The sequence below is a fragment of the Zeugodacus cucurbitae genome, chromosome Y, assembly GCF_028554725.1.
Source record: "Zeugodacus cucurbitae isolate PBARC_wt_2022May chromosome Y, idZeuCucr1.2, whole genome shotgun sequence".
Taxonomy (NCBI): Eukaryota; Metazoa; Arthropoda; class Insecta; order Diptera; family Tephritidae; genus Zeugodacus; species Zeugodacus cucurbitae.
The window spans coordinates 9,684,996-9,702,796 of NC_071673.1; the positions used below are offsets into that span (position 1 = coordinate 9,684,996).

Sequence of the window (17,801 nt, forward strand, 5' to 3'; positions counted from 1 at the left end):
ATAAATAGTAATTTTTAAGTTTACAAATTCGGTTTACACTAGGTAAGTATATAAAATTGGAAACGAGTACGTATGAAAAATCAAAGCGTATGCAGCGACCACGGACGGCACGGTGTGTCTTCGACTGAACTCGTCGACAGACTGGTATGTGAGCGGTCTGGCCTTGACCTAGTAAGGCAAAAAGGGCAATCAGCGCGATCGCTCCTCCTTCTTTTTGTTCCTTTTGGGGTGGTGTTCTTATGTGTGATGTAGGCGTGGTATACTGATCTGGAAGTTAAGTGGTGATGTGATGATGTGGGGAGTGTGGTGAATGTGCCGTGTCAGTGTTGTGTGGTTGAGTGAAAATGTGGTGTAATGGTGTATTGGTGTGTTGGGTTGAGGGTGCTAAGACTCATTTAGACATCCCGGCCCCCCTAGGCGAGTAATTAGCCTAGTAGTCGTTGCAGTTGTTGTAAAGTAGCCACCACATTGCTGAGCCCAGTGGACCGACGGGACGGCGACCTGTGTGGACGGCGGCGTGTGAATGTGCCATAGTGTGAGCGTCGATTATCTGAGTGCCGTGGTTGCCTTCGTGCAACATGGTTCGACTGCGGGCGTTGGTTCGTACCACGGTTGCGGGGGGCAGGTTGCCCCTCGCGATGTAGGAGGGTGTGATGCGGCCGCATGCATATTTGGCACCCATAGCTTGAAGTACACTCCGGCGTGGAGTGGGTAGTCGCCAAGCAATTCAAGCAGTGGCCATGTGCCTGGGCGATCTGCTGTCGTAGCGGTGGTAGCATCTTCTTGAAGATGCTGTAGTGTGGCAATCGGTGTGGGCGCCGACAAAGTGGGCATCGGGTGCGCTGCGGAGCTGCTGGCACCGGCGTCGGGTTCGCGCGTGATGCACGGGCAGCGGTTGGTGGCGCTATGGCCGCAGGGGTTCGAGGAGCTGGAGCGGGCCCCGGGCGTGTCACGTGGATCGTTGACCGAACGGCTGGCGTTGGTGCTGTGGGCATATCGCTATCCATATTTACCTGTTAAAATAGTACTAATATTATATGCGTGTTGTAGATATCGATATGTTAGTTGCTGCTACGTTATATAGTATGCGTTGGTCGTCATGTGGATCGACCATTTATAATTTGTTTTCATAGTTTCATTAATTATCGTTTTATCGGTTTATTGTTTTCATTTTAGGTTATTATTTTATCGGCTGTCGGCAGAAAGCATAGTTTAACGAGCGGCCTAGTTAGTGTTCCGTTTTGCGTACGAAGATCGACTACGCGAATATGACCGTCGGAGCCGTGGTAAAGCTTTTCTATGCGGCCAAGCCGCCATTCGGTTGGGGGGAGACAATCATCATTGATTGAAACGCAATCTCCAAGCTGAGGCGCCTTTTCTGGTGTTTTCCACCGGTTTTCCACCTGTGGAGGTCCTTTAAGTAATCTTCTTTCCATCGTAGACTGAATTCATGATGGAGAATTTTAATTCTTTACCATCTGTTTAATAAGGAAAGCGACGCCACGTCTGCCTCAGGTGTGGCCAGTATGGGCGCTCCTTTAAGAAAATGCCCTGGGGTTAAGGCTGTGAAGTCGGATGGATCTTGCGAGAGGATAGCGAGAGGCCGTGAGTTGAGAACGGCTTCAATTCTGGTTAACAATGTTGAGAATTCTTCATAATTAAATTTGTAGTTGCCAGCCAGCTTCTTAAAATGAGATTTGAAGCTTTTTACAGCTGATTCCCATAGGCCACCCATATGAGGAGCGCTTGGAGGAATAAACTGCCAATTGATACCTTGTGGAGCGTATTTTTGCACAATATCGGGTGATACTTGTTTCATGAAATCCACAAATTGTCTTTCTGTCGCTCTTTGAGCTCCAATAAAAGTTTTGCCATTATCGCTCATGATTTTTGAGGGAAGCCACGTCGTCCGACGAAGCGAGCAAATGCCGCGAGAAAGGCGTCCGTCGTCAGATTAGTACATAGCTCAAGGTGGACTGCTTTTGTCGTGAAACACACAGACAGCCACATAGCCTTTCATGAGCGTGGGTGATCTTAGCATGGACGCCTTTATCTGAAAAGGCCCAGCAAAATCCACACCGGTAGTAGTGAAAGGCAGAGCGAAATTGCAGCGTTCAGGTGGAAGATGTGTATTTGCGAGATGTCATTGAGATTGTTAGCGAACTGGAACCATTTTTCTAAGCGAATAGGTTTCACTTGTTCGTCCCAGTCGGTTCCGTCTAGCCATAATTTTTGTATCAGGATTTTAGCTCGTATCATAATTGGCGAAAGCCATCCTGCGGGGTCAAACAGTTTTGCCACAGAGGATAAAATGTTTCTCTTTGTTTTGGCGGATAATGCAGATATTGAATCTCTAGTGTATGAAAACTGATCAGATATCGCATTCCATTGTATGCCTAGAGTTTTTGTTGTACTTTCCTTTTCGAATATAAAGAAATTAGTATCCAACAAATTATCTATTGGTATATTTTTTATGATATTTGGGTGATTTGCCGCGATTTTCCTTAAGGGGAACCCTGCAGTTTTGAGAGCTTTTATGACCTGTGATAGTGATTCGTATGCTTGTGGAAGGCTGTGGCTTCCAGACAGAATATCGTCAACATACATATGATTTTTTAATACATCGGTTGCCAGAGGAAATTCTGACTTTGAGTCTTCTGCCAATTCGTAGAGGGTACGAATGGCCAGATATGGAGCACAGTTGACGCCGAAGGTAACTGTTTTTAGTTTAAAGTCGCGTAGTGGACTATTGGGAGATTTTCGGAAAATAATTCGTTGAAAATCTTGATCTTTTTCATGTACGACTATTTGTCGATACATTTTTTCAACGTCCCCGTTAAATACGTATCTGAATAAACGCCAATTTAGAACGAGGAGCATTAGGTCCGGCTGCAGTGTCGGTCCCGTAAATAAAATGTCATTTAGGGAATTCCCCGAACTAGTGGATCTCGATGCATTGAAAACAACTCTTACTTTTGTTGTTTTTTTGTCCGGCTTTACTACCGCATGATGTGGCAAGTAAAATGAATAGTATTTGCCGTTAATTATTTTTTCACATGGGCTTACTTCCTCCATATGATCTAAATGAAGGTATTCTTCTAAGACCTCATCATATTCTGGTTTGATTTCGCCCTTTTTAAGTAGGTTTTTTTCCATACTTAGAAACTGCTGTATTGCAGAGGTGCGAGAGTGACCTAAGGCGAGTGTGTTGGGGAATTGTTGTTTGAATGGTAGTCGTACGACGTACCGACCATTTCTTGATCTAGTAGTTGTGGCTTTGTAAAAGTCTTCACAATACTGATCTTCTGGGGTTTTAAGTGGTATAGGGGGGAGTTCTTCTAACTCCCAAAATTTTCTTAATTGTGAATTAAGGCATTCATTTGAAATTTCTTCAACTTGAGTTGTCATGGTGGAAACTGTTTCCGTAATTAGCCAACTCAGTATCCAACCGAATATTGTGTTTTGAGCTAGAAGGGTGTTTGAAATTTTTTCAACACCTTCTAGTATGATTTGCGGTATAAGGTCGCTGCCTAATAGAATATCTATTTGTGATGGAGTATTGCAGTTGGGATCTGCTAGTTTTAGGTGTAAAACTTTATCCCAATGCTTGCTCTGTATTTTGTATCTAGGAAGCATGTTTGTAAGTTGCGGTAAGATTATAGCTTCTGCTTGAATGCGCTTATCCGCTAGGGGTGAAATTAGGGTAATGGGACAGATTTTATTAGAGCTTTGGACTACTCTTCCGCCCATTCCTGAAATTTGGAAGTTGGAATGTTTGGTTGGCAATTTTATCCGATTTTGAGCTATTGCTGATATGAAGGATCTTTGAGAGCCTTGGTCTATTAGTGCTCTTAGTTTGAATATATCACCTTTATGTTCAATGGTGATGACCGCAGTGGGTAAAAGAGTTTTGCTTTCATTTTCCGAATAAAGCGCTTGAATTTTTGCTGCTTTAGAGCAACTTGGTTGTTCCTCCCTTATTTCGGGATTACCTGATGTGGTTGTAGCAACTAACCCCGTGGTTTTATGAAACTGATTTTGCTTCGTATTTTGATAATTGGTAATGTGAAACAATGAGTGATGTCTTCGTTGACAATACACACAATTAAATTTGCTTTCACAGTCTTTAGTCGTATGAGCATTCGACAGACAGTTAATACAAAGTTTATGTTGTCTGACGAGATTGTTCCTATCAGAGACGGATAGTTTTTTAAATCTCTCGCAAGATCTTATTTTATGACCCCCCTTACACATTTCACACACTGTTTGCCATTTGTTGGCACAAAGGAGTGACTTTTATTCACGTGTGTATTGTATTGGATATGTTTGCTGGCTTGAGGTTTAAGCAAGTTTTTACTCGACTCATTTTGAAGACTAGTTACATTCATATTTTGGCTGCCCTTTCGCTCAGCTATCTCGTACTGAGCAGCGAGGAATTTTTTCATTTGCTCCCATGTGGGCATCACTCTTCTATCGTCTAGTGACTGTTCCCATCGTAGTAACGCAGCATCAGGGAGTTTTTCTGCGCAAATAGTTACTATCATATGGTCCCAATATTCTACGGGAGCATTTTGTGTTTGTAATACTGATAGGCAATTTGTCACTGTCGAGTAAAACTTTTGAAATTCATGGCTTGTTTCTTGTTTGATTTTAGGGTAATGTAGTATAGTTTTAATAGGATTTTCTATCATTACTCTTTTATTTTCGTATCTTTGGACTAGTGCTTGCCAAGCCAGCTTAAAACTTTCGCCATTTAAGCCGAATTGCTTGACGATCATGCCTGCTTCCCCTTGTGTTTTATATCTTAGGTGGTATAGCTTTTGTGCATCTGCGAGCTTAGGATGATTTATAAAAAGAGCTGTGAACATGTCCCGGAAGGACGGCCATTGATCATAACATCCGTGAAATATTTCCGTATCGCATGCTGGCACTTGGAGATAAATGTCTGAATTATTTTCTTGGGGTTTTATTTGTGCCAGCTCTACTCCCGATTGGGGAGTAGGCGCGATTGACTTCAAAAGTTTTAACAAAAAAAGTTTTCAAAAGTTTGTCTACATACTGGTCTAAACAGTTTTCATATTTGGCGTAAGCCGAAGATTTAAAATTTTCTGGTAGATCTGAATCATCAGTTTCTACTATTAAGTCATACACCGCTTGGAGACGTGTCCAAAAATTTTCAATTGTTTGACCTTTTATTTCAAGTGCCGATTCAGAGTTGTTTTGCATCGGCGAAGATGTAAATCGAGTGCAGTATCTTATTAGACAGTCACTCTCAGAAATGAATTTAAAGTACAACATCTCTTTCCCTCTTTTCGGATTTGTAGCACCTTGCTTTGAGCGTGTAGCTTCTGCCGGTGTACATGGACTCTTATCGTCTGTAATCATTTTAGGAATTTTTAAACTCTGAGTTGATTTAGAGTCTTTTGAATCTATGTTCATTTAGAAAATGTTATTTAATAATATATATATTTTCTTTCAGTGTAAACTGAGATTTGTCGTGACCGAAAACTCTTTTAAATATAAATAAGAGTTATTTTTCCGTAAGTTATTAAATGCCGCGTTTATCGTATTTTTTTTTGTTACGGAATTATCCGTATGCCCTTGTATATGAGCGCGCTCGTGATTATAAGGGTCAATGCCATTTGTACATATGTGTGCACGATATGTGCTTATGTATGTGCATATAATAATGCTCTTATATGTTCTTCGTTGTCCTGCTTGTTTTTGTTTGACAAAGAACAAGGGGAACTACGTGAAATTCGCCAATAAGGACTTTGAATTTTTATGTATATAAATGTGTACAAGTGCGCATATATATATTTATTTATTTATTTTATTTTATTTTTTTATTTTTTTCGAAGTACGTGTATATATTGTTTTTCTGTTGATTTAACCGACAGCTTTGTTTGTTATATGTTTGATATATTCGCTGTTTATTGAATTTTATAATTTGTTAGTAATAATTTCGAAATAATAAATTATTTTTCCAAATTGATATGTTCTTTAATAAATAATTTTTCCCAGTGTACGTGGGGTATAATAACACTGGTGGTTTTACGCCTTATGTATGTATAAATGATTGTTAAGAGAGAAATGATGAAATATGTTAAAATCTAATTCGTTATATGCAGGTAAATTTCGTTTGCAGTTATGTGCGAATATGTATGTATGTATAAGTGGTTGGTAAGAGAGAAATTAAGGTAAATTTCGTCTGCAGTTATGCGCGAATAAGTTGGTATATTAATCGACTTGTATATTATATCAAATATTTATGCATATATATGTGTATGTAGGAATGAAGTGAGTATGTATATATGTATGTTTTTACGCTTGTATGCTTCGATTTATTTTCCTTTTGTGTGAATTTTATTATTTGCCTTTGCTCACTTTTGGTGCAATCCTGCTTGTGTTTTAAGAAACAAAAGGGGTATTGCGTGAGAAATTTGCGAGTAAATACTTGAATTTTTTTTTTGTGTGAGTGTGAGTGTTTTTACACGAAGTTGAGCATCTGTAGGCTATTAATACTTTGTCAATTTATGTATATGGAAATCTATATATTTAGAAATTGAGTGTAAAAAACTGTTTAATTTTGCTTAATATCGGTACTTGAATTTAACCGTATATTAAGCCTTGTTTTGGTACTGTTTAAACGGATTAAAATTACTGGTTTTATGTAATATAACCGTATAAGCATACATATATACATGAAAATTTAAGTCCAAAAATGAAATGGATACACTCACTTTGAATTTCCTCAGGGGTATTGGGTATTGGCTAGATAGATATGTAAGTCCGTGTGGGTGTTAATTTGGGATGTGGCGAAGTTGTTCCTAATTTCCTCTTTTCCTGATGCTCCAATTAGTTGAGTTGATTTTGCGTTTTTTGTGGTGATTATTCTGTTTGTATTAGATTTCGCGCCCGTTTTTTTTTTCTTTTTTTTTTTGTTTGGGTATATGTATTTATATTATGTTTTGTAGTTTTTCCTTTTCGCACAGAACTTCACCTTACACTCTCTTCATATGTATGTATTTTATGGGTCACTGACCTTCTCTATTAATTTGCACTCCACTTTATTCTTCTCTTCTTGTACTTAACACTGTACTTATCAAGGTATATTTTGTAATTTCACCACACTGTGTATATACGCACAAAAATTTTGTATTTGGCTTCTTTTTATGTTTCCTCAGAATATGCACATTTGTTTCACTGGAGCTTCACTAAACTTTTAGGTTTGTATTGTGTATTTTTTATATTGCACTTCACTTCATGTGTTGTTTTTATTTATTGGTCACTGAGTTAATGTTTTATTTTTAATTTTCATTGGTGCCTGTCTTTTAGGCTCGAAGGACCATGTCTAAAATCTTACACTCGCCTTTTTACAAATACCGAAGAAATAAAATAAGTGGTGTTGTCTTTTGCTTCTTTGCTTTTCGTTTATTTCAATTTACACTTTAACGCATTCCCTTCGAAAGGGTTTCACCAAAGGATATTTGGCTTTAATGGTATAACGTTTTGAATAGATAATTATTTTTAATTATAATTTATTAAATTTATGTATAAAAAATAGAAAAAAGATTGGCCGAGATGCTCGTTTATCGGAAATTACGAAAAAAAACTTGCGTGTTGATGATCGCTGATGATATCAAAAAAGGATTAATAACGAATTATAAGTTATAAGATTACAAATTCGGTTTATTTCACGGTGATAAATATATAAAAATAGGTAAGTATATAAATAGTAATCTTTAAGTTTATAAATTCGGTTTACACTAGGTAAGTATATAAAATTGGAAACGAGTACGTATGAAGAATCAAAGCGTATGCAGCGACCACGGACGGCACGGTGTGTCTTCGACTGAACTCGGCGACAGACTGGTGTGTGAGCGGTCTGGCCTTGACCTAGTAAGGCAAAAAGGGCAATCAGCGCGATCGCTCCTCCTTCTTTTTGTTCCTTTTGGGGTGGTGTTCTTATGTGTGGTGTAGGCGTGGTATACTGATGTGGGGAGTGTGGTGAATGTGCCGTGTCAGTGTTGTGTGGTTGAGTGAAAATGTGGTGTGATGGTGTATTGGTGTGTTGGGTTGAGGGTGCTAAGACTCATTTAGACAGTGGGTTAGATTTGGATAATGTTTTTCCCATGGGCAATTATATGTTGCATGCTCACGTGTGGGAAAACCATCAAATCTATTTGTGTTAGCTCGAGAGAGGTTAACCAAAAATATTGTGCACCAATTAGCGCTAAGTTAAATTAAAATGTTTATAATTCAAAAAATAAATACTACTATTAAAAATTAAGAATTATCTATCCTAAGATTATAAAATTAAATGTTACATGTTATCAACTAATAATTTTGTAATTAACTTATTTATTAAAACAAATTTTATGAAAATTTGTGCTTATTATCAACTCTACGAAAATTTTCATCAATAATTTTAAAAATTTTGACCTCAAGTTCAAATCTCAATCCCGTGGATTTTTATACGAGATATGTATATACTAAGGTTTCCGTCTTTATTCATAAATAATAATTTCACTGTAGTGAATAGAAATCTAAAAGTGAGGAAATGTTCATTCTGAGAATTCGAATGATTCAAACCGATTTATCATTTAAGTTCAAAATTTTACAGTTTCATATGTACATACATAGGTATGTATGTGTCATGTTAGCGTGTTGGAGAGCCATCTTCTTTATTTGTTTACACGCTACGCAACAAAACAAAGAACGAACTTCGCCAAAAATATTTATATTGATCAGAGACGTTATTCCCTGAATATATTAACATTCCATACAAATAAATGGCCTTAAACAGAGTTCAAAAAGCGTTTTAACTATTTCAAATAAAAATTGGGCGGGGCGAAGTTCGCCGGGTCAGCTAGTCTGAATATATAAAAATCACGTGTCACGTTGTTTGTTTTCGATGGACTCCTAAACTACTGAACCGATTTTAATGAAATTTTTAACACTGTGTGCAGGTTGGTCCAACTTGAAAGGTAGGATAGTTTATAACTCTCCTTATAGTCGCATTATTTATTTATTGCAAATTATTTCTTTATTATTAGCAAAGAGCTATCCACCAGTTGGTGGCGCTAAGTGCGCTATGTTACAGTAGATGGCGCTATATTTCTTTCATGGATTTAGGCTGTCATAACAAAAGCTGCCACTTGCTAAAAACATTAAATGAAAATGCGTTGTTTGAAGTTTATATTATACGAATCTATGACTTCCAATATTCTAAATTTAAGAAAAAATCACATACAATCCGTGAAATAAATAAAGTTATGTACATATGTATGGTCAGACAAATAAGCAATGCTGCCACTCTTTTCCAGTAAATCTTCCTCGAATTTGGGAGATTTCAGAGGAATTTAGGAAATCGCAGAGTTGATTTCTGCAAGTATTTCCTAAATGCAAAAAAAAAAAATTCATTTATTTGCATTTAGGTATAGAATTTTGTATGGCTAATGCCCGGTTTCACAGTCCATACTTAAGTTGTGCCTAAATAAAATCTTAGCTAAGTATTGTTGCAAACTGAGTAGTCGTTTGCGTTTCACAGTCAATGCTTAATTTCTATAAAATTTTATTATGATATATGGCAACGTTATGGGCATTTAGGTATAGAATTTTGTATGGCTAATGCCCGGTTTCACAGTCCATACTTAAGTTGTGTCTAAATAAAATCTTAGCTAAGTATTGTTGCAAACTGAGTAGTCGTTTGCGTTTCACAGTCAATGCTTAATTTCTATAAAATTTTATTATGATATATGGCAACGTTATGGGCAACATATGCTTTACAAATGTCATTCATAAAAATATGTTTGAAATATTTAAATTACTAGCTGACCCGGCGAACTTTGTTCCGCCTTAATGGCAATAAATAAGCAGTTTTTTTTTTATTTTATTCGAAAAAATACAAAATAAAATTAAATAACTACATTAATCATTCATTATTATTTCTGTATTTTAGTACATAGGTTGCTCTTCACTTAAGCACCTTGTGATACACGACATTTTTTGTTTTATTATCAGGCGCAAAAACAAACAACGCAGATGGTCTTCCGACCCGTGAACATGCCACGTATAATTGACCATGGGAAAAACATGAATCTTCTAGATTTAAACCACAAACTTTTAAGGATTGGCCTTGTGATTTGTTGATTGTCACGGCAAATGCAAGACGTATCGGAAATTGAAGTCTTTTAAATTCAAACGGCATATCGGTTGGGATCATCGGGATCCTCGGAATGAGAACTTCCTCACCTTTGAATTTTCCTATCATTATCGTAGCGTAAATTACATTGTTCATCAATTTACTAACCACCAAACGCGTACCGTTGCACAGTTTTGGTTGGTTTATGTTTCGAAGCATGATTACTACGGAGCCAACCTTTAGGCGTAAATTGTGCGGTGGTAAGCCAGGTACGTCCAAAGAGTTTAAAAATTCAATTGGATAGTTGGTGGCTTCATCTTCATTTGTGACGCAGTCAATAGATTTGAATGAATGCATTGTTCCAATGATCTTATTTTGAATTATGTAGTTCAGGTCATCTACATCTTTATTCTTAGCCGCTAAAATTGCTCGCTCACTCAACCATTCATTATTTTTGTAGTTAGAAATAATATTTGGAAATACATTGTTGATAAGTTCGTCTTTTGATGAGACAAAATTACAGAAATTATTTGGAAATGATATTAATCCGCTCGATTCATCGACAGGTACTTGACCATTACCGATAGTCAGCAATTGCTCCGAGAAATCTTCAGCAGATGTATCATTAAGCAATGTAACTCTCATATTTGTTGTCAGCTGCAGTTTCTTCACATAGCGCCATAGATTTGACGATTTGAGGCAAGCGTTTATTTCGTCGGCAGCCGTAGATCTTGGAATTACTGGCAGTATTTGGCGGAAATCGCCAGACAGTAAAATCATTGCTCCTCCAAAACATCTCGAGTCATTGCGTAAATCTTTTAATGTTCGGTTAAGTGCTTCTAATGCACGTTTATGCGCCATTGTGCATTCGTCCCAGATGATGATTTTCGATGTCGCTAAAACTTTGGCCATTGCTGAGTGTTTTGCAATATTACACATTGGTTCTTCAATAGTTTGAAGATTTAACGGTAATTTGAATGCTGAATGAGCCGTACGGCATCCTTCTAACAATGTGGCTGCTATTCCAGAAGAAGCAACTGCAACCGCTATGTTGGATCTCGCCCGAACAGTTGCTAAAACTAATGACATAAGGAATGTCTTGCCAGTTCCACCAGGGGCATCTAGGAAATATAAACCACCATTTTCATCAACGATTACCTTCATTAAAGTATCATAAACTTCCTTTTGTTGGTAATTCAACAGGGGTACATTCCTTTGAACTACTAAATCTAATTCCTGGTGATCATATTCACGTTCCCGTTCCAATTCTCGATTAAATGCGTCATTCATTTCACGATTTGGCGCTGGCATTCCTAACCTGATTAATAAATTACCGCACATGAGGTAGCACATATCTTCGATCAAGAGTAAAGCACGATTATGTATCTCCTCATTCATCTCAATATCGTGATTTCTGGAACTGACACGACTTTGATGTAAAATATCTTCTGACATACTATCCTTGTATTTGTGCCACAGGTTACATGGGTTTGATGGAAAACATGTCGAAATTATGATAGCGAATAATGTGCGTATCTGACTTGGAGATGCAGAGATAATGGCTTCAGCGATTGTCGTATCCCAATGGGTATCGTTTTCTAATAAGTTCAATTCTTCACATGCAGCACGATATGTTGGGAATATTACACCATTAACAGTTCGTAGTGTCTCAAATAAAGTTGGCCCACGCACATTTACCAGCAACAACCGCAAATAGAAACATTCATCATTCTTTGGATGAACTGTATACATACGACCAAGAGCATCAGTAGAACGCACATCTGGATACCCAGAAACCGCATCACTTTGCTTCCGTCTTTGAAAATTCTTGGATGAAGCATTCCAAGTATAATAACGTTTCATCTCCGAGTAAAGCAAAGTTCGTGCAAACTGATCGCTTTGGCAGATTGCAAAAAAACTGGTCAATGTAGTTGCTGGAGGTGTTTCAGCACGTTGCGTAGCATTCGAAGCCGTGAAATATACTCGTTGACCATTCTCTAGATGCACCGGCAAATTTATAACAGTAGAATGACGTTCGTGAATGGGAAATGCGAACATACGCCAAATCGCTTCATTACAGTTCACATAACGACCAACTTGATAGCGTGAAATTTCATCGTTGGTATTCGAGGATTGCAATCTAAAAACCGCCATATCACTGCCTTTCGTAACATATTTGCAAATATATTTTATGGACTTAACTGAATTGCAGTATTCAACGTTGCAATGTGTCTTGAACGTTTTAGAAATAAGTGGCGAATATGGAACAATCCAACTGTTGTCGACAACGAAATCCATTCTTTTCACTTTCGTTGTGACAGTTCGACCGTTGTCATCTGGTGATCGACGCCGATACAGCGGATACCCATCGTTGCCAGTGACAGTCTCCGCCGTTAATTTCCGTGGATATCGTTTAGAGCACTTTCCATCGACCATGCAAGGTGATTGGGGGTTGATGGCACCACACGGTCCATGAATCATATTAGTAGTAACAACATCATGTAGGTCTGGATCGACTTCATGAACAGGAATCTCGGCACATATGATATCATCAATTTGGTCAGGCTGAATTCTTTCCACTAACCAAATAAGAATGTGTGCGTGCGGCGCCCTCGCTTTTGCCATTCGATTGAATACATCCAGCATCGAGTATCTCCAAAGACGCGTTGTTTAACAATAAAGTTCATCAGGGACCGAATTTTTTGCCTGAATATACGTGCTGTGATGCCGTGTCTATCATTTGATGTTTGTCCGGGAAGCAGCAATTGAGTAATTTCTATCAATTTTGGATTACAGGTAAAAGTAATAAAGATATCTGGCCGGCCGTAATGACGAACATATGTCATTGCATCTTGTGCATATTCATGCATTTGACGTGGGCTACCAATGTACGTCGCCGGCAGAATAGTTAATCGACCAATATTAGGTGCATTTCCTTCAGTACTAACTGCATCACGTAAATGGATGTACTCCTCAGAACGCAGTTTGGCTTGGTTCAACCTAATAAATGTTAAACGTTCCGTTTCTATTTTTACATACATGTCAACGCAATACTGCTGAAACAATCGACGAAACCGCACAACTCTAGTTGTCAGCATTTTGACGAATCATCAAACGATATGCATAATAATTCATTGAGCTAACTTTCTTTGTAGTTTCTTCACCTGAAATTAAAAATTTGATAATTAACAATTTCAAAGGCAAATAATATAGACATTAACCATTATTAAGATACTGATACTTTACCATTCAATGGATTTATCATTTTAATATTAAAATAATATCCATCTTCTCCTTGCCAAAACATCAGTGGGTATTGCAATGCGTCATATGATCGATGAGTTTCCGATATTTGTTGCAGTTGCCCAGTATCGCGACGTGTAAGCACAATATCGCGTTTTTCCAATTGTTCACCAACAATCAAGATGGCAACTTCGTCTACTGTTGGAGCATTAAATGTGCGTTCGTGTGTTCCAGATGGTCGTTTATCTGCTTTGATGACAACTTTATAGTCATAATTTGGCATGCGCTCTAAAGCACTCTTAAACAACCTGACCAACGCATGATGTTCATGAAGCAGACACTGCAAGTCTTGAAGAATTGCTCGCTTCATTCCTGCATTGATCCCTAGGCGTCGATCAAGTTGTTCTTCCATGTTGCCCATGAAATATATTTGTAAAAATTTATTCTGTGTATCTTCGTCCTGTCCTTGTATCTACAAAATAAAAACCAGACAGTATTAACAGATCCCAATCACCCCTGAAAATTTCATTGAAATCGGGCAAGCCGTCTAGGAGGAGTATACGAACAGGAAGTTTTGCCACTTAATTTTATATATATAGATGATTTTCTATGGGACTTTATGCCGAATATATAGGTCATATTGTGTGTTATCTTAATAAAATTACATCAATAAACTGCTAGAGTGTAAAATGTTCGGTTGGACGTGATCTTAGCCTTTCCTTATTTTTTACAAATTGTTTTGGGCTATCGACTCAACCTTATACAATTGAACAATAACAAAAATATTTTAACAAAGCAACAATAACAACCTTCAAAATATTATTTTTTTGTTTTCTCTTTTTATGTTTTTCTTGTCAACTCGAATAAAATTCTCTTATTGATATCTTCCTCGCAATTTTTCCATATTTACTCACTTTCTAATCTTTTTCTGGCTTTCCGCGAATATTTCAAGACTAAAATTAGCCAGATCGGAAAGTTAAAAAAATTTAGGGGTGTACCACCCTTAACATTTAGGAGGATTAAAAATAGATGTTGTCCGATTCTCCACCCTAGCCGATATGCACGCTAAGATTCACGAAAATCGGTCGAGCGGTTTCAGAGGAGTTCAATAACGTACACCGTGACACGAGAATTTTATATATTGATAAATAAAGTTAAATAAATAAATTGCGAGAGTATAAAATGTTCGGTTACACTCGAACTTAGCCCTTCCTTACTTGTTTTTATATACGAATATTTTTTACTTTTTCTCTTAAATTTGAAATTATATTAGAGTTTCTAGTAACTTAAATGTCACTATGTATGTGAGGTTGTAGGCATGCAATTAATGTGAACAATTGTTTTTTTTATACTCTCGCAACAAAAGTTGCTAAAGAGAGTATTACAGTTTTGTTCACATAACGGTTGTTTGTAACACCCAAAACTAAACGAGTTAGATATAGGGTTATATATACCAAAGTGATCAGGGTGAAGAGTGGAGTTCAAATCCGAATGTCTGTCTGTCCGTCCGTCCGTCCGTCCGTCTGTGCAAGCTGTAACTTGAGTAAAAATTAAGATATCTTGATGAAACTTGGCACACTTATTTCTTGGCACCATGAGCAAAATCGGACCACTGCCACGCCCACAAAATGGCGAAAACCGAAAACACATAAAGTGCAATAACTAAGCCATAAATAAAGCTATGGAAATAAAATTTGGTATGAAGGATGGCACTATGAAGGGGCATATTTGGATGTAATTTTTTTGGGGAAGTGGGCATAGCCACGCCCCCAAATAGGATTTTGGTATATATCTCGCAAACCAATGAAGCTATATAAACCAAACTCTCTGCAGTCTATTTTTTTAGCCATTTCCTTATACAGTCCAAAAATGACAGAAATCGGATAATAACCACGCCCACCTCCCATACAAAAGTTAGGTTGAAAATTACTAAAAGTGGGTTAGCTCACTAACGAAAAACGTCAGAAACACTAAATTAACATAAGAAATGGCAGATGTTTGTAGTGTGGCAGCCAAAAGTCACACAAAATAGTTGAGAATTCGCAGAAATGAAACAGAAACGAAAGAAAAACAAGTAAGGAGGGGATAAGTTCGTGTGTAACATTTTATACTCTCGCAACTTATTGATGTAATTTTATAAAGATAACACAATTCGACCCATATATTCGGCATAAGGTTCAATAGAATAACGAAAATTATCATAAATAATATATGGGGACTGAGGTAATTCCTAAACCGATTTCGGTCACTTAATTTTTTATTACTTATAATTAGGTATATGGGATCTGGGGGAAGTTATGACCCCATTTTAACCATTTTTGGTACAGAGACAAACTGTTATAAGTAAACCGAGTGGGGTTGCACTCCGGGAGTGCAGGCAGAAGTGAAAACTTGAACTTATGGCGCGTTGGGCACTTTTATGGGTGACAACTGTTAGGTGCGTTCGCGACATGAGAAATTGTACATAAAAAAATCAAGTTTATCAAAGCAAAGTGGGCACTTTTTGAATGGACATGAAGTATAATAATATAGAAACTATATTCGAAGGAAGTGGTTTTATTTAAATGATTAAATATTAGTTAATAGTAAATACAAAATTTATCAATTCTCATCCATAATTTCAACAACTCTTACATCATCATTATCAGCAAGGTTTTAACATAATACGGCTAAAATAAACGACTGCAGAAAGTTTGGTTTATATAGCTTTATTGGTTTGCAAGATATATACAAAAAACCTATTTTGAGGCGTCATCTGATCATTTATATATAATAACCCCATATCTAACTATTTTATTTCCTGGTGAGACAAACAACCGTTATGTGAACACAACTATAATACACTATGCAACATGTTGCGAGAGTATAAAAATTGAATTTAATTGCCATTTAACTGTCAACTGCAGGTTCGCAGGCTTTTGCAGATATTATCGGAGAACCAGTAGAGTATAGCGAACAACCGGTACTCCTTGCAGGAGATTTCAATGTAAATTTCTCATTGCCAAAAGCTGAACCATTACTGGTATTCCTCAGAGAGAAATTTTCATTAGAAATGATCAATGGAAGAAATGATCCTACGACAAAAGGAGGTATTGATGCGGTATTCGCGAGAAATATAGATAAAATAGATGTAAGACATTTCATATCGTATTTTAGTTATCATAAACCAATTGTAAATATTATAGATGGATTGATATCAGAACCCAGAAATGATAATTGATTTGGACATTGCTTTATAAAATGTGCATAATAAATTTATAAAATGTGAATTTAAGAACGTGTTGGTTACTCCACCAAATTTTTATCCTTTCCCTCTCGCTAGTTTTATTTCATACAAAATGATATGCATTTCTTGGAGTACACTAAGAAGTATAACTTCTTCCGCGCGTAGTGACATTGTTTCTATCTGAAACGGGTATTTTTTTGAATCTCTCGCAAGATCTTAATTTATGACCTCCCTTACAGAGTTCACGATTGCTGTTGATTATTTTGATTGAAAACGAATGTGTGACTTTAATTGACGTGTTTATTGTATTACATATTATTGCTGACTTGAGGTTTAAACAAGGTTTTATTTGACTCATTTTGATGACTTGTTAGATCTATAGTTTGTCTGTCCATTCGCTAAGCTATCTCGTACTGAGCAGTGAGGAATGTTTTCATTTGCTGCCATGTGGACATTACCCTTCTATCCACTAGTGATTGTTCCCATCGTAGTAATGCAGCATCAGGGAGTTTTTCTGCACAAATAGTTACTATCATCATACTATACAATTTTTTTCTTCTTGACTGGCGTAGACACCGCTTATGCGGTTATAGCCGAGTCCACAACAGCGCGCCATGCATCTCTTCTTTTGGCAGTTTGGCGCCAATTGGTAATACCCAGTGAAGACAGGTCCTTCTCCACCTGGTCCTTCCATCGGAGTGGAGGTCTCCCTCTTCCTCGGCTTCCACCAGCGGATACTGCATCGAAAACTTTCAGAGCATACAATCGTGGGACCATTATACAGGGGTAATTTGTGTTTTTAACACTGATAGGCAATTAGTCACTGCCGAGTAAAATTTTGGAAATTTCTGGCTGGTTTCTTGTTTAATTATCCGTGAATGCAATATAGTGTTTATCAGTTTTTCTATAAACCGATCTGGCTAATTTTAGTCTTGAAATATTCGTGCAAGGCCAGGAAAAGATTAGAAAGTGATGAAATCTGGAAATATTGTGAGGAAGATAATAATAAGAGAATTTTATTCGAGTTGACAGGAAAAAATATAAAAAGAGAAAACAAAACAATTTCTAACAAATAAGGAGACGCCAAGTTCGGGTCCAACCGAACATTTTATACTCTCGTATATGCATCACTGGTGCAATGCGCTCTTGTCCAACTGCAGCTTTGGAGGCAGTCCTGAACCTCAC

At 37.2% G+C, this 17,801-nt stretch overlaps 3 protein-coding genes across 3 annotated transcripts in view; all 3 read right to left on the bottom strand.

Annotated features, from left to right (window-relative positions):
* LOC128923528 (uncharacterized) lies at positions 1-7,932 on the bottom strand. The gene is made up of 2 exons (XM_054235794.1): positions 6,744-7,932; positions 1-1,013 (listed from the first exon to the last, which is right to left on the bottom strand). Exon 2 carries the CDS (start codon positions 1,005-1,007, stop codon positions 426-428), a length of 582 nt encoding a protein of 193 aa, XP_054091769.1. The 5' UTR covers positions 1,008-1,013; positions 6,744-7,932; the 3' UTR covers positions 1-425.
* On the bottom strand, positions 2,050-13,306 carry LOC128923506 (uncharacterized). Its single transcript, XM_054235765.1, has 2 exons — positions 10,258-13,306; positions 2,050-2,276 (listed from the first exon to the last, which is right to left on the bottom strand). Exons 1-2 carry the CDS (start codon positions 12,791-12,793, stop codon positions 2,050-2,052), a joined length of 2,763 nt encoding a protein of 920 aa, XP_054091740.1. The 5' UTR covers positions 12,794-13,306.
* LOC128923507 (uncharacterized) overlaps positions 13,232-17,801 on the bottom strand; it is a 16,738-nt gene continuing 12,168 nt past the window's right edge. The window contains exons 2-3 of the mRNA XM_054235766.1: positions 13,394-13,862; positions 13,232-13,311 (exon numbers count right to left, since the gene is read on the bottom strand). Of these exons, the coding sequence (XP_054091741.1) occupies positions 13,232-13,311; positions 13,394-13,862 (549 nt within the window). The remainder of the gene's footprint in view (positions 13,312-13,393; positions 13,863-17,801) is intronic.

Coding starts and splice junctions, on each gene's coding strand:
- LOC128923528 (XM_054235794.1), bottom strand. CDS start 1,007: ATGGATAGCGATATGCCCACAGCACCAACGCCAGCCGTTCGGTCAACG.
- LOC128923506 (XM_054235765.1), bottom strand. CDS start 12,793: ATGCTGGATGTATTCAATCGAATGGCAAAAGCGAGGGCGCCGCACGCA. Junction 2,277..10,257: donor AATGATAGGAAAATTCAAAG/GTGAGGAAGTTC, acceptor TTGACCCCGCAG/GATGGCTTTCGCCAATTATG.